The sequence below is a fragment of the Crocodylus porosus genome, unplaced genomic scaffold (genome assembly GCF_001723895.1).
Source record: "Crocodylus porosus isolate Cpor-Errol unplaced genomic scaffold, CroPor_comp1, whole genome shotgun sequence".
Lineage (NCBI taxonomy): Eukaryota > Metazoa > Chordata > Crocodylia > Crocodylidae > Crocodylus > Crocodylus porosus.
Window position 1 is genome coordinate 43,358,346 of NW_017728947.1, and position 14,873 is coordinate 43,373,218.

At 46.5% G+C, this 14,873-nt stretch overlaps 1 protein-coding gene across 2 annotated transcripts in view; it reads right to left on the reverse strand.

Moving 5' to 3' along the window:
• The window catches only part of LRP4 (LDL receptor related protein 4), a 113,919-nt gene that overhangs the window by 38,781 nt on the left and 60,265 nt on the right, over nucleotides 1-14,873 (reverse strand). For both annotated transcript variants that reach the window (XM_019551577.1, XM_019551576.1), the window contains exon 3: nucleotides 1,090-1,206. In XM_019551577.1, the coding sequence (XP_019407122.1) occupies nucleotides 1,090-1,206 (117 nt within the window). The remainder of the gene's footprint in view (nucleotides 1-1,089; nucleotides 1,207-14,873) is intronic.

The following is a 14,873-nucleotide window of genomic DNA, read 5'->3' on the forward strand; positions in this document are numbered from 1 at the left end:
GCCCTGCGGAACCCCACTGCCCACGTCCTTCCAGGTTGAGAAGGACCCATCCACTACCACCCTCTGGGTGCGGCCCTCCAGCCAGCTGGTGACCCATTTGACTGTGTGGGTGTCTACACCACAGCCCCCCAGTTTCTTAATGAGAACTTAATGAGTTGAAAAGCTTACAGCAAAATGACTGTGTATCAGGGAGCTGAGAGCCCCAGAGAGACAGCAAAAAACCTCAGTTCCGAACACCAGGTGCAGCTCAAGAGGGGTTATGACCTCCGTTAACGCAGGAAAGGCTGGAAAGGCCGGTTCTCCAGCATGGTACTAGCAGTCACTGAGATGGGGCAACAGACAACCAGTGGAGAGGGGAGGGGCAATTCAATCAGTGACCAACCTTTTAGTTATGAAAGCTGACCCCAACTAACCTCTCTCTTCCCTATACAAAAGGGGAGGGAAGGAGAGAGCCAATCTGTAAGGGTCAGGGTATAATCCCATTCAGCTTCAATCAGTTTAAGTAGCATGAGACCACCCCAGGTACTACCAGAGATAGTGTGGTATCAGCAGGGCTGTTTTGCAGATAGGGTGACAAGCTCCTGTATGACCAGGTCTCTGGCCAGGCCAGTGTCAACACTCTCCTTGGTGAAACTGGTCTGAAGGCAGAGGACTGGTGACAGCCCCACACAACAACAGTCAGACAGGGGAACCTGAGGCCACAGGAAACCAGCCAGACAAACTGCTCAGTGGGATTTAGCACAGGGTAGGCATTTCTGTGAGAAGCACATGAGAAGCTTGGCTCGTTGGGAAATGAGGGGAAGTGTTTCATGGGACATTAACTAAGAGGCAGCAGGGTGTAAGCTGTTCTCCAGCTGGGAAAGGGAAGCACCCCTCCCCCATGATGCAGAGCTGCACAGTTGGCCAGGTGCAATGGGGGAGGGTCACCCTCCACTGAGGCATCAGGTAATGACCTCTGCTAGAGGCAGGATATGGATTACATGAGCCATGGGTCTTGACTTGGGGAAGATGTTTTTATGGTCCTGCAACAAAGTTATATCACTGGTTAAACCCAAGGCAACTCATCCTCCCCTTCAGGGGTTAACTTACGGCAATCCTGTTCATCAGAATCATCTTCGCAGTCATTGTCTCCATCACAGACCCATGAGCGGCGGATGCACTTCCCGTTGTCACAGTGAAAATCCAAGGGGGAGCAAGTAGGCAGCACTGCAACACCGGAGAAAGAGATAACTTGATATATGTCAGCAGCAGGGTCTCTCCCACATCCAGTAACGAGGGCCAAACTCTCAAAAAATACAGTGAAGGTAAGTTTCAGGCTACTGGGAAGAACCAGTGCCTGGAAATATGTGGATAGGCAGTATGGCATCACCTTGGGGATTCCACCAGCCATGGTAGAGGCACAACCTCCATGATATTGCAGCATATGCCCTAATCAGCTCCTTTTCTCTCTCCCCTCTCTTACACAAGGTGATCCTCTACCCACCCTAGCATCCTCTGGAATTTGGGGGCTTCCCTCAAAATGATCAAGCAAGAGAGTTAAGAACACACATTTTCCCCTCCTGCAGGCTTTCTAGTGCAGCCCATCATCTGCCTCCGTTATGCTGTAGGCTCTTTTAGGACAAGGGGTGTCAGAGGGAAAGTTATTGGAGAGAGGGTTTTGCAAATCACATATCCAACCAGCCCCATGTGCTTGGGGATCCCTTTCAATGGGTGTTGTTTCAGGGGCTTTTAGGCAAGAGTTTAAAGACAACAGTTCACTGCTGAGGATGCCCTACTCTACTCCACGAACAGGGGGTTCCAGAATACAGGCACTGTTGGAGGAAGTAGGGATACGAGGAGAGGGGCCTTTAGTCTTTAGGAGTACAACAACCTGTTGGCAATGGAATGGAGATACCATGCCATCCTTCCACAGTGTGGGGTTTTCAACCTTTTTGGGTTACCCCTGGTAGCCAGTCAAGGAGGAAGGAGTCCCCCAGCAGCCAGTTGATGAGCAGTGGGTTTGGGAGAGGTGCCCCCGCAGCCGATTGGAAAGTGTGCTGGTGGCACAGCAGCTGCAGAAGTGGCAGTGGCATGGTGGTGGCAGAAGTGCCGAGTACCCCCTGGGCCATCCCAAGCACCCCCAGGGGTATGCATACCCCCCATTGAAAACCCCTGTTCTAGAGAGATTTGTGAGCTACACTGGCAAAGCTGGAATTTGAGGGAGAGCATTAGCCCAGCCCCGTCCTTCCATCGCAGATGAGAGGAACACTTAGCCTGGGAAGAGACATACTTTCAAGTGCTGCCAGTTGCAGAGGGAAAGGGTCTGTATGAGGCTCAGCTCCCAACAGGTGTGTTCTCCCAAGAACAATGTTACCTCAATGATAAAAAGAGAAGCAGAGCTGGGAGAAGCTGGGTTGCTGAAACCCTTTCATCCCAGCCCAGCCCAGCCTGCTGATAGCATCTCCCATATGTTGTCAACCAGGCCAGGCCTGTTCTGCTATGCTCCTTCATCCTCCTTTGCCAGATGCATGCTGGGGAGGAGAGGGGAAGGGAGGGAATGGTTGACTACAGTGGCCACACATCAGAGAGAGAGGGGAAGGGGCAAATGCCCTGCTGGCTAGACAGGACACGCTGCCTGGCTATGCTTTTTACCTTTCCAGCCAAAGCCCAGAACTGCTGCCAACATCCTATGTAACAGGTGCCCTAGGGGATATCCTACTTAAATCAAACCCACCTGGAACTATAACAGGATTAAAAACTCAGCCTGGAACAGTACCCTTGAAGCTTCACAGAGCCCACAGGCCCCTGCCCTCACAGCTTTACTAACTCTCCAGGCAAGCCCCTTAGTACAGGGATCGGGAATCTTTTCAGGCTGTGAGCCACACTGACCCAGCTTGGGTCAGAGAACTGGTGAGTGACAGGTGGGTGCTACGACCCAGCTGCTGTCACCCTTTTTGCCAGCAGCTGCAGAGGGAAAGCACCCATTGCCACCACTTTTCCCCATGTTGGCACAAGAAGAGTGGTCATAGCCAGCATTTGTCCCTATGGCAGCGGGGGGAAGTGACTGTTGACAAAGCTCCCCAGCTGCCCAAAAAAGCACTCTCCCCATGCCACTCTGAGGAAAAGCAGTGCTAGCAGTAGTGGTGGCAGCTGGGTCCCACACTGCATGTGCCCACCTGCCTCTGACTCAAACTGGGTCAATCCAGTTGCTGAAGCCCCATGTCTGCGGGCCAAGATCATATGTCTCCATGGGCCGAAGCCAGCATGCAGGCTGTATGACTCCTGTCCTGCTAGGACTTGCAGCATGCAAATCCCTTCATAATATTAAAATGTTAGAGAACCAAGTGTCTGTCCCAGAAAATTCCCAACCCGATGGCACTACAATGTAAAAGACCCAGGGCCCCTCCATCTGAGGCAGACATGCCATTTCCCTCTTTTAAGGGCAGTTTCCAGTCCTTTCGCTGCGTTTCTCCTCTCATCTGCCCCTTGGGATAACACTTGTCAAAAAAAAAAAAATGCAGCCTTTCATTGTAGGCTGCACCCCAAATCCCCAACATGAAGGCCCCTCTGCTTCTCAGCCTCTTGATGCTTTCTTTCTTTAAGGCACTATGCACAAGAGAATGCAAATGCTGACTATGCTTCTCCAACCAACCAGCCACAGACCCTGGGGCTTCCCACCTTCCAACTTGTTCTCAGCATCTCAAACTCTTCCAGCCTTAACCACCTTAGTGCAGTTCTGTACCCTCCAGCTGAGAAAGCCGTGCAGAAGAAGAAAAAAAATGGACAAAAGAACAAAATCCCCTTCCCTACAGCTCTACAACCATATAGGATTGGGTACTGCGCACAGGGTTTGGAGTTAGAAGGGCCCAAAGTCCAACCTGACCCCAATCTAGTTGCGTAGCACTTAAAGCCTGTGTCTAGTTATCAAGTGTGTGAAATACAGTCATATAGAAGTGTTGGGGGTTCAAAGTGAAGTGCGTGTTGTTGAAAAGAACTTTCATGATGGATGATGTTTCACCGACCTCTATGGAGGGCATTGCACAAGCTACATGCAAAAGATGGATAATAAATGCAAGATACGTAGGCCAAGGTGACATGAAAACACCCTGACAGTCAGATGTCTCAGACTATAAAGCATTTGCCCAAGGGAAGGGTAGAAGTTATACTTCATACAGCATTAAAACTGCTCTGGGCAGAACATCATAGCGCTGTCCCCTTGGGAAGGAGAGTGGAGGATCCCAAAAGCTTTTCTAACTTCAATGCTGTGTCCCCTCTCCCAATGCAGCCTCAGTACACAGCATACCACCAAGACCTTTCCTGGTCTCAGTTGCAGTTTTAAGGCTAAAACCATCCCCCAGCATTCACATTACTGTCTGTTCTCCCCACTCCCAGCGTGACTAATCACCAAAGGGCTGCACAGGAGCCGCCTGGAAGAGAATTTGTATGCTGACTCTCCAGGGGAGAATTCTTCAAGCTCCCTGAGGGGTAGGCCATTAGCACTGGTTCAGAGCAGATACTATTATCCCATTGAACTGCTTCCCTCCATGAGGTAAATGCACAAAATAAAATTCCACCCCTACAGGGAGCAGTTCAACCGATTTCATACTTTCCATAAATATGAAAAATAAGCTTCGGGAGCTTGGATGAGGGAAAGAGGGGGTCACCACACAGACAAACTGCTACATACAAAAGGAGGGCCTCATTCTCACCCTAGCAGACAGCAAGCACGACTGAGCTGACAGACAGCAGAGCACTGGTAAAGCCCACTCCACATAGAGAAACCCAAGACAAGATGAAAGTTTTACAGAAAATATAAAACATCGGGGTCCTGTATCTGCCAAGTCAGTATCAAACGCTAAAGAAGAAAGTATAAGATATTCCATGAGACAGTTATGCAAAAGTCTCTCCAGAGGGAAAGTTTTTTTCCCCACCATCCCACCTATAAACTAGAGGTTGATTTGTATGCTAAGCAAAAATATTTATATTCTTACTGTATTTTTAATCCTATCTAGTAGCACCACAGAATGTCACACTAGCCATAAATACCCAATCCTTTTTCTTTTCTTTAATACTGTTGAATCCTTGGACTCAGCTAGTACTTTGTGGCAGTGAGTTCCACAGGATTTTTATTTTATTAGTTCTAATAGGCTGCCTCTCAGTTTCATTGCCTGCCTCTCTGTGTTTGGTATTATGAGAAAGGTGATATTCATCAGTTGTCATTTCAGACCTAAACAAAGAGAGAGTTATGGTCGCAAGTTTGTAGCAGTAAAATAAGGCGAAAAAAATCAATAGAGGTGATCTAATTATTCCTCAAACCAGTGCAACAAGTCCAGGAAATTAAAAATTGAAGTAAAACTTGAAGGAAATGCAAACATGTTAAGGTGTGGAAATGCACAGTTAAATCATACAAACAATTCTAACTCTGCTCTGTAACACACAGGAAATAACCATATAATTACGATAAGAATATTTAATAGTTTCTGGTCCCCAGATTAGACTCATTTGATTCTGAAAGCTGTTACTGCCCTGCTCTGTTTAACTCTTCTAGTGTTACTACATAGCATAGTTTAAGAGGTTGGATCACTTACCTGTGCATTTCCACACCCTAAAAAAATCCTAAACATTAAATTTAACCTAAACTCTTGATTTTCTGGATTTGTAAAGTTTTGTTTTACCTTTAAAAATGACTGGTACATACTTTCAACTGAATAGAAATTATTCTTAACATGGTTTACCTGGGAATAATAAATCTACCACTTTGAAAAACAAAAGCCATTACTTTAATTAAGTTACAAAGTAATTCTTTTCAGATGTAGCATATACATGATATTAAAATTAGTTAAGAGTTATTCCCCTGTTAAAATGATTCAAAATAAAAATGTCTGGACAGAGGGGGTTAACCTTCTTAGGGGACATATTTTAATTAATTTTATCTCAAATTAAGATCTACTTTGAGAATCTCAGAAATTTTATTCTGTACAAAAAGTGATATAATTTTGGAGAAGATATTCTTTAGAATTAAACAAGGTTGAAGTACAACTCTGCAAATCAACATATATATAGGCATGGAGATATAACTCGTATCTACCACATTCTTTTTGTTTGTTTCCTGAAATTGCCTTCCCATTAGAAAGTCAGAAGGGAAAAAAAATATTTTCCACTCAGCAGAGGCAATGCAAGATAAACAGCAGGGACTCCCTCCTAAGCCCTCTCGCTAGTAGAAGTGTCAGTCTCTCCTCAGCACAACAGGCTAGAAGTTGAAGTCAAGACCCTTGGATTTTCTTCCAGGCTTTGACACTCACCATTCATAATCTGGGAGAGTCTCCGGCTTCTATTTACCTCAGTTTCCCTAACTGTAAAATGAGGTGTGATCCTTACTACCTCCCAGAGAGGCTGCAAAGCTTCAACAGAAATTAGAGGTGCACTGATATATCGGTGCCATATGGGATCGGCATTGATAAAAGGAAAATTAACATTATCAGCTATCGGCTTTTTTTGGCTGGTGTAGCCAATAATGTCACCAATAAATACAACGTGCCTTCTGGCTGGTGCCCCTGGACTCCGCGTGCATGCACGCAGCCACACACATGTATGTGGCTAGGAATGCATCTGGGCAGCATGGAGAGCAGCACCCTGCAGCTAAGTCTGTGGAGAGGAAGGGGAATGGGGGAGGCAGATTGAGGCCATCACGGTAAGGGAGGGAGTGGGCCAGGTTAAGGGATGCTACCCAGCCCAGGCAGTGAATGGTACCTGGGGCTAGGGCAAGGAACAGGACGGAGCTGTGGGTAGCTCATCCAAGGGGTGCAGGGGAAAGTGGCAGCTCCCCACCACTGTGTGTACCCCCCAGGGGAGGCATAAGGGTGCATGAGCCTCCCCAGATTTGTATATGGGGTGGAAGTAGGCTGCCCACTGTGGGCTTGGGCTCTTTGCTCTGCTGCCTTTACCCTGGGGGCTACAGGTTGGCTGCATGTCCCCGCCCACCCAGCAGCAGTGGGAGCAGCAAGTTGTGCCTCCTGCTGGTGGGTGGGCAGCTGATGTGGAGCCCTAAGGTCACAGTGTGCAGCCCATATCTGCCCTCGTCCAACTTGGCTCTGGTTAAAAGCATCCCCGAGCTTAAAAATGGTGGTTGCAGAGCCTGAACTAAAGCTCAAGTGCCCCCGCTGCCATTTTTAAGTGCTAGGATGCTGATTCCCTAGACGAGCTGCCAGCGGCTCTATCCCGATCCCGACCCTGTGTCCTATTCACCACCCTGGTTGGGCAGTGCCCCAGCCCCTGCCCCACTCCCTCCCTCACTATGGAAGCCTCAATCTGCACCCCCAATGCCCCTTCCCCTCCACAGACTTACCTACAGGGAGCTGCTCTCTATACTGCCTGGCTGCATTCCTATAAATTGGTCATCAGATCAGTATTGGCCAATATAACTGGTTAATAATTGGTTATCAGTACTGGCCAAGAAAATATTTAGCAGTACACCCCTAACAGAAATATTTGTAGACATTTTCTGTACTACAGAAAACTCACAGCCTGAACTCAAATATTTTCACTACCTACTCACATCAGGATTAGAAAACAGGATGATAAAACACACCCAAGGCCAACCTACATAAAAGCTCCTAATATTAGCAATGCCAGCACAGCATTTTCCTAGTGTAAATAGACAGGAAATAAGCCAGTGCAGGTTCTAATATAGGGCTGAAGAGAGACAAATGCAGAGAATTCAGAAGGGTGGGTTAGCTCCAGTGGGACCAGTGGGAGAAGACTGCACATGATTGTTTTATGTGAGGAGGCCATTGCACAGATCTTGGTGGAGGAGAAACCCGTGTCCATTGGCAAGGAGATCCAAGACAACTTCTACTACAGTTTTCATCTTCCTTCGCAGCCATTGAGAAGAATGCCTTCTGCATCCACCCGTTCCACCATTGAGGTCTTTGTGTAGTGTTGATCTGTTCTTCGTCTGGTACCTCACCTTTGACCTTACCGCCATGGGTGACCCTACCAGGAGTATGACTCCTCATGTTGTTGCTCTTAGGGCCATCAGTGCATGCAAGCCTCTCCACCCCATCAAGGTGGCAGTCCATGGATAGGAGGGCCAGCTCCATTAGTTAAGAAAAGAGACACTCAGTGGAAAACTGGGGATACAGGGAGAGACTTCTCACAGTTGAGCCTAACTGGCTAAGGATCAGCCACCAGAACTCAGCAACATAAAAAGGTCAATCCCCCTGTGTTTGTCCCTGTTGCATGGTCACTGGACATTATCCAAGGCTTGAGCAGGGCTAGGTCTATGACAGGCTCGTTACTCCACCTGCCTCTAGCCGTACAAAGCAGGATTTTTGGCCAGGAGGACACTGGCATGCAATAGGTAACACAGACCGAATCATGTCCCCCTATCCTTGAAACATTCCAAAACTTGCAGTGTACAGGACCCAGGTTGTCTCATAGCCAAAGCAGCAAATGCCTCCTAGCCCTACACAGCAGGGAAATTAGTTCAAACAGCACTGTCTATGCAGTCACATGAGGAGCAAGACATTCCTTTTTACAGACTTCATGAAATCCATATTGACATATCACAACACTAGCTTCAGGCTGGCACTGAGCCTCACAAGCAGTTTACCATGCTGCTCTCCAGCTGGGAGTCTCTCACATAAGTCTGACCCCTACATAGATGTCAAAGATACCACATAGGATTGGTAATTCAGTGATGGTCTCCTAGCTAAAGGAAATTAGCACAACGTTCAGCAGGCCCAGGACAGAGAGCAAAGGCCATTAATTCAGCTTCAAGGAAAAATTAGGAAATATTTCTTCCATCACTACCACTGAATTCTGTGTTTGAATACACTGTTGAAATATCTTAACTGTCCCAAGAGACTTACAGAAGGTCATGACAGAAATACAAAGGAACCACTGCTTCAAGATGAGTGCCCAATCTTCTGTGATTCTAAAAAGGCCTGGCTGATGCTTGGGAAAGCACCACATCCTTTGTAATGTGGTTTCTTTCATTTACCATAATCTTGCAGATGTCTGTGAATGCAAAGCTGTTACACAAAGCTAAAATTCTGGGGTACACTAAGCCCCACCCAGAGTAAGCCAGGACTGGGCTGGTGTCTCTCAGCCGTAGACACAATGTACGTCAAGTACCTTTACTCTGAATTTCCTGACTTTCAAAGTTGGATTTCTCTTAAGTTTAAACTGAACTCTGAGCTTCCTAGTTTCTGAATGGTGTTTTAGGGTACTGTGCATTTACACTGACTACAGGACAAGGCTCCTGTAAGGATTCTTTTACTGTTGCTAAACTTGTCCATCCCAGATGAAAAAACATTTGAGCCAATGCCTGTCATGCACATGGCTTACTTCTCGTAAGTGAAAAAGGGACCAAAGCCAAGAGAACATCTAACAAAACAAGCGACACACACTGAGATGACTCAAGAAGCATCTACACTTGAGCTCAGAGCAGACTGTGAACCTCTCTCAGTAAACCATAAGACAAAAAGAACAATTGCTCCTCCATGTTCCTTAAATCAGAAGGTTTGTACAATAGTATGCTGTGTCAAGCACAGCTAACAGTTTTCAAAGGCAGAATGGGAGCCAATAAAGCAGAGATACAGTACATTCATCAAAGCAGGAGGGCTCCATAGGAGAGAGGAGGACCGAGAGGGAGCCAGACAAGTCTTTCAGAAAAACAACTGATTTACCAAGTCTGAGGCTGAATTTACTCCATTATGCACCCCAACCACACAGAGTGGAAAACAACATTAGCAATAACTTGTCTATTGGGAAGGGGCCAGGAAGGACTTAGAAACAAACACAAGCAGAAGAAATGAAGACTGGTTATCTGTCTACACTTTGCTTTGACTAGGGACAGTCTCAAGCAGCCTCTGCTGGCACAAGGCATGCAGGCAGCTGAGCTGCTGTGGGCACGTACAGGAATGGGTTCCAAAACAGATGCTGTCAGGGAGCCAGAGAACCGACACCAGAGAAAGTCTATGAAGCTAGCGTGACAGCTGCAGGGTTGCTTATTACTATTATTACAACAGCACTTTGGCTTGTAAACATGATCCAGAGCAGGAAGCAAATATGACATGGACTAATTGGATCCCCTCACAGCAGGAGTTCAACAGTGGGAGTGAAGCAGTCCCTGCCTCAACCAGGTAGGGAGAGGGAAGGAGCTCCTTGCCCAGACTGTCAGTGATTATGCTGAGGGTCAGGAGAAGACACCATGCCAGTCATACAGCCCACACCTGTAATGATGAAGTTGAGCAGGCCCATGGGGAAGTGTGTCATGAAAAAAGACTCATGCATACAAAAAGGGTAACAGCTGGGGGGGTAGGGGGGGGCACCATAACTGACCCCAAAACCATGAACACTTGTCTCATAGCAGCCAGTGGAGAAAAAGCTACTTTAAGGCTCATTGAAATAGTCCCTCTCATTACATCAAAGGGTACTCTATATCAGGGGTAGGCAACCACTGGTACATGTGCCTTTGCATGGCATGCAAAGGCATTTTGCTTGACAGGCATGCCTCAGGGCACATGGCGGGGGAGCCATGAGAGGCCCAGTCCTTGTTGTGACAGTGCAGCCCTGGCCTCTTCCATGCCATCTGCCTTGAGGTGTGCATGCACCCACAGCCACCCATGAGCCAGGGCTCCATGGACCCTGATACAGCTGCTTGCAGCCTCCCTGCTGCCTGCTGTGAGCAGTCGGTGCTCTGTGGTAGGTAGCAGGGGCCTGCTCAGAGCCCAGGCTGGCTATGGCAGGCAGCCAGGAGGCTGCATGCAGCTGCACCCAGGTCTGTGGAGCCTCAGCCCAGCTTTAATGCTGGCAGCAGGCGCACCTTGGGGCGGACTGCAGGAAAGGGATCAGGGTGTGCTGCCACAACGACGATTGGGCCTTTTGCAAAGCCTACTCCCCATCCCCTTTCACCCCTGGCACACCAACATCTTACAAGTCAAGGTTGTAGATGTTTTCGGCAATCTGACCAAAAATGTTGCCGACCCCTGCCCTATACCCACAACCACAGGCTTTCAGCTGAAGTGGAAGTTTTCTGTTTTTGAAAGGGAGATTGATATGGAAGGCTAGTTGCCACCACAATTGGACTGGGAACTCAAAACCAATGCCAGGCCCCACTCTTAAAAGAAAGCAATGTTCTCCTTTGAGTGTTTCTCTTTGCATCTGCTTTGGGCTAGCACAGTTCTTTCCCTTTCTGAGCATCTTGCTTTCCATTCCACTTTCCTCTTCAAGCTTTTCCCACATGCTCCATAATACTAACATCAACAGCACTAATGTACTTACTACTATTTTAAAAGGCTTGAAAAACAGCCTTATTGCAGAGTTAGTTACCTGCAATGACACAGTTCAATTGCTCTAGCACACACTTTGTGCAAAGATACAACATAGGTCCCATCTTAAAAAGAACCAAAAATCAACCCCTGCATTTTTTCTATGCCTTTGGATTTCAGTCTTCATTTCCTTTGGGGTCATAAGCTCTAAAGCTTCTATATCCTCCTACCATGAGGGAAGCGGGCTCATCTTCTCAGGAGCTCATCATTATTTCATCCTCACCACTTCAGAAGAGAGCACACAAATAGCTCTATAGAACTAGATTCATAGGACAGAGCAGACATGGCTCCTCTGAGTCTGAATCGTAGCTCTGTGGTTTGCAAGGACCTTTAAACCTTTGCTGAGTTGGTACGTGAAACCATTCAACACAATTCTATCCCATGCCCCAACATTTGTGCCAAAAAAAGGTTACCTGAGAATTAGAAGGCCTGAAATTAGAAGAAAAAAAGCAAGCAAGAAGGCAAGAAAGCAAGAAAGAAAAGGTTGCAATCAGAGGATTTGCAATGGGCTTGAGAAAACTGAGCAATTTCTGACATTGCTGAGAGCTTTTTCTTAACCTAGATTCTATACAATTAACTTTATTTTCTCTTCCTTTTTCTTTGAGTTTTTTGTGTGTTTTGTTTTGTTTTTATAGCCAAGGTGTCATCCAAGGAACAAAGGAGACATACATGGAGGCTGAGTCAGCAGTTGTGACCTGCATGGGATGTGCCACATTCATTTTCCTCCCATAGGGTCAAGGCTATTTCATAGTTTCATAGTCAGTAGGGTTGGAAGGGACCTAAGTAGATGATCAAGTCTGACCCCCTGCCATGGGCAGGAAAGAGTGCTGGGGTCAAACAACCCCAGCTAGGTGATTATCTAGCCTCCTTTTGAAGACCCCCAGGGTAGGAGCAAGCACCACTTCCCTTGGAAGTTAGCTGGACCAACTGTAAGCTGGTTTCAAATACTGAAAGAAGAGGTCGAAAGTTTGGAAGAACAAAAGCCACACTGCATGCTATCAAGGAAAATAAAGATTTCTTGAACAGGAGTTATGAGAAGCTGGCACTAGAGAGGCCAAACAGAAACGAGAAGTGGCAACACGTGATTCTTAAGAGGGTCCTCAGAATTCAAGGGGAACAGACTGAAATCAGCAACAGTTTTCAAGCACTCTGCAGTGGAACAGCTGAGGAAAAGACAGAGGTGAGGACATGAACAGGCATCGGAGGACTCAGCAGTCTAGACAGCAGGAAGTGCAGGGCCTCAGAAATGGGGCCTCTAAGACTGCTACACCAGGAAGGAAGAGAAGAGTGGTGGTAATTGGAGTTTCCCTTCTGTAGGGGACAAAAGAACCAATTTTTTTGTCTGGACATGGAGTCCCAAGAAGTGTGCTGTCTGCCTGGATCCCAAATTCAGGTTGTCAGAAAAACTGCCAGAGCTCTTCCGTCCCTCAGAGCACTGGTCTACGTAAGTACCAGCAATACTGCCAGGAACAACACTAAATCAACTGGAGAAGAATATGGGGCACTTGGCAGCAGGATTAAGAAGTTTGGAGCACAAACAGCATTCTCATCAATCCTCCCCATGGAAGGTAAGGGCCCAGGCAGGGACCATTGCATCATAGAAGTAAATGCATGAGTGTAATGGTGGCGCTGACGTGAAGGCTTTGGATTCTTCAACAATGACTGGATATTCTGGCGAAAATAACTACTATCAAGACACGTGATCCATCTTTGGGCACTGTCTGGCCAGCATAATAAGGAGGGCTTTAAAACTAGTTTTCAAGGGGTGTGGTAAATAAAATCCTTCAAGGACAGTGCAAACAATCCAAAGGGGGAAAGGACTGAAAGAAGCAGTTCAACTCTGGGAAAGGGACAGAAAGCCACGGGACAGCAACAAGTGAAGCAAAAGGGAAACAAGTCAGTCAAAATGCAAAATACATCCTATGTATATATAAAGATACATGAAATATAAAGAATAAAAAAGATGAGGTGGAAGTCACAGCCTGTGAAAAGAACTATAATCTGATTATCACAGAGACCCAGTGCAATAGCTCTTATCACTGGAATGTCAACATTGAGAGCTACAATCCATTTCAGAAGAACAGGGTTGGGAGAAAAGGTGATGGTGTCACCTACTATGTCAAACACACATGTATTTCTTCCCTGGTTCAGGAAGAAGGAAAAGGTGGGCACTTTTGGAAGGAAAAGTTGCATAATCTTCAAGGAGGTGACAAAATTATCTAAAAGTTATAAGACAGTACTGATAGAAGATTTAAATTTCCTAGACATTTGCTGAAAGAAAAATGCAACCAAACATAAAATGTTGAGCCAGTTTCTAACTTGTGTGGAGGACAACTTCCTGTTCCAGAAGGCTGAGATACAACTAGGGGATCATCTCTTTTGGATCTTGTCCTGACCAATAAGGACTGGAAGATGTGAAGGTGATGGGACACCTGGGAGGAGGCAATCACGATATGATAGAATTAGCAATTCTGGGACCGGGAAAGCATGGGTCAGCAGAATTAAGATACTAGATTTAAAAAATGACAGATTTCACCAATTTCAGGAGTTAATAGGTATCATGCCATGAGAAGACAGAAGGATAAAGTCACCCAAGAGGACTGGAAGTTTCTAAAGGGCATAGTACTGGAAGCCCAACAAAAAACTTCTCCAACCCAACAGAAATATAAGAATAGTGAGACCAATGTGGATGCACAAGGAGCTTCTAGATGCCTCAGTTGCAAAAGGAAAATATACAGGCAATAGAAAAACAGGCAGATAACCAAGGAAGCTCATCTGAAAACAGAAGAACCTCAGGCACAAAACCAGGAAGACAAAGGTGAAAAATGAGCTGCACCTGGAGAGGGAGGTGAAAGACAACAAGAGGTTCTACAAGAATTTTGCCAAGAAAAGAAAGAACAAGGAAGCTGTGGGTCCACCGTTAAACAGCCAGGGCACAGAAGATGCAAAGAATGCAGGGTTACTCAACAGCTACACTGCCTCAGTCTTCACAAAAAAAATTAAGCTACAACCAGGCAACTAATAAAGATTTTTTGGATAAAGAAGAAGACAAGCTGAGAGATGACATAACAAAAGACACAGTCAGAGAGTTTTTGATGGGTCTGAATGAATTAAAGTCAGCAGGGACTAAGGAATTTCATCACAAGATACTGAAGGAACTGGCACAGGAGATCTTGGGGCCTTTGGCAGTAATGTTTATGAAGGTGTGCGAGATGGGTGAGGTACCAGAGGAGTATAAAAGGGCCAGTGTAGTGCCCTTCTTAAAAAAAGTGAAAAAGAGAACCCAGGGAGCTACAGACCAGTTAGCCTTACCTTAGCACCTGGGAAGTTACTGGAACACATCATAAGGAAGTATTTGGAGGAGAAAAGACTGATCACAAGCAGCCAGCGTGGATTTACTAAGAACAAGAAATTGTGTGAAACTTGATCTCCTCTGATTAAACAGCCACTTGGGTAGTGGAAGGGAACGCTGTGGATATTTCATAGATTTCATAGACATTAGGGCTGGAAGGGACCTCGGGAGATCATCGAGTCCAGCCCCCTGCCCAAAGGGCAGGAAGT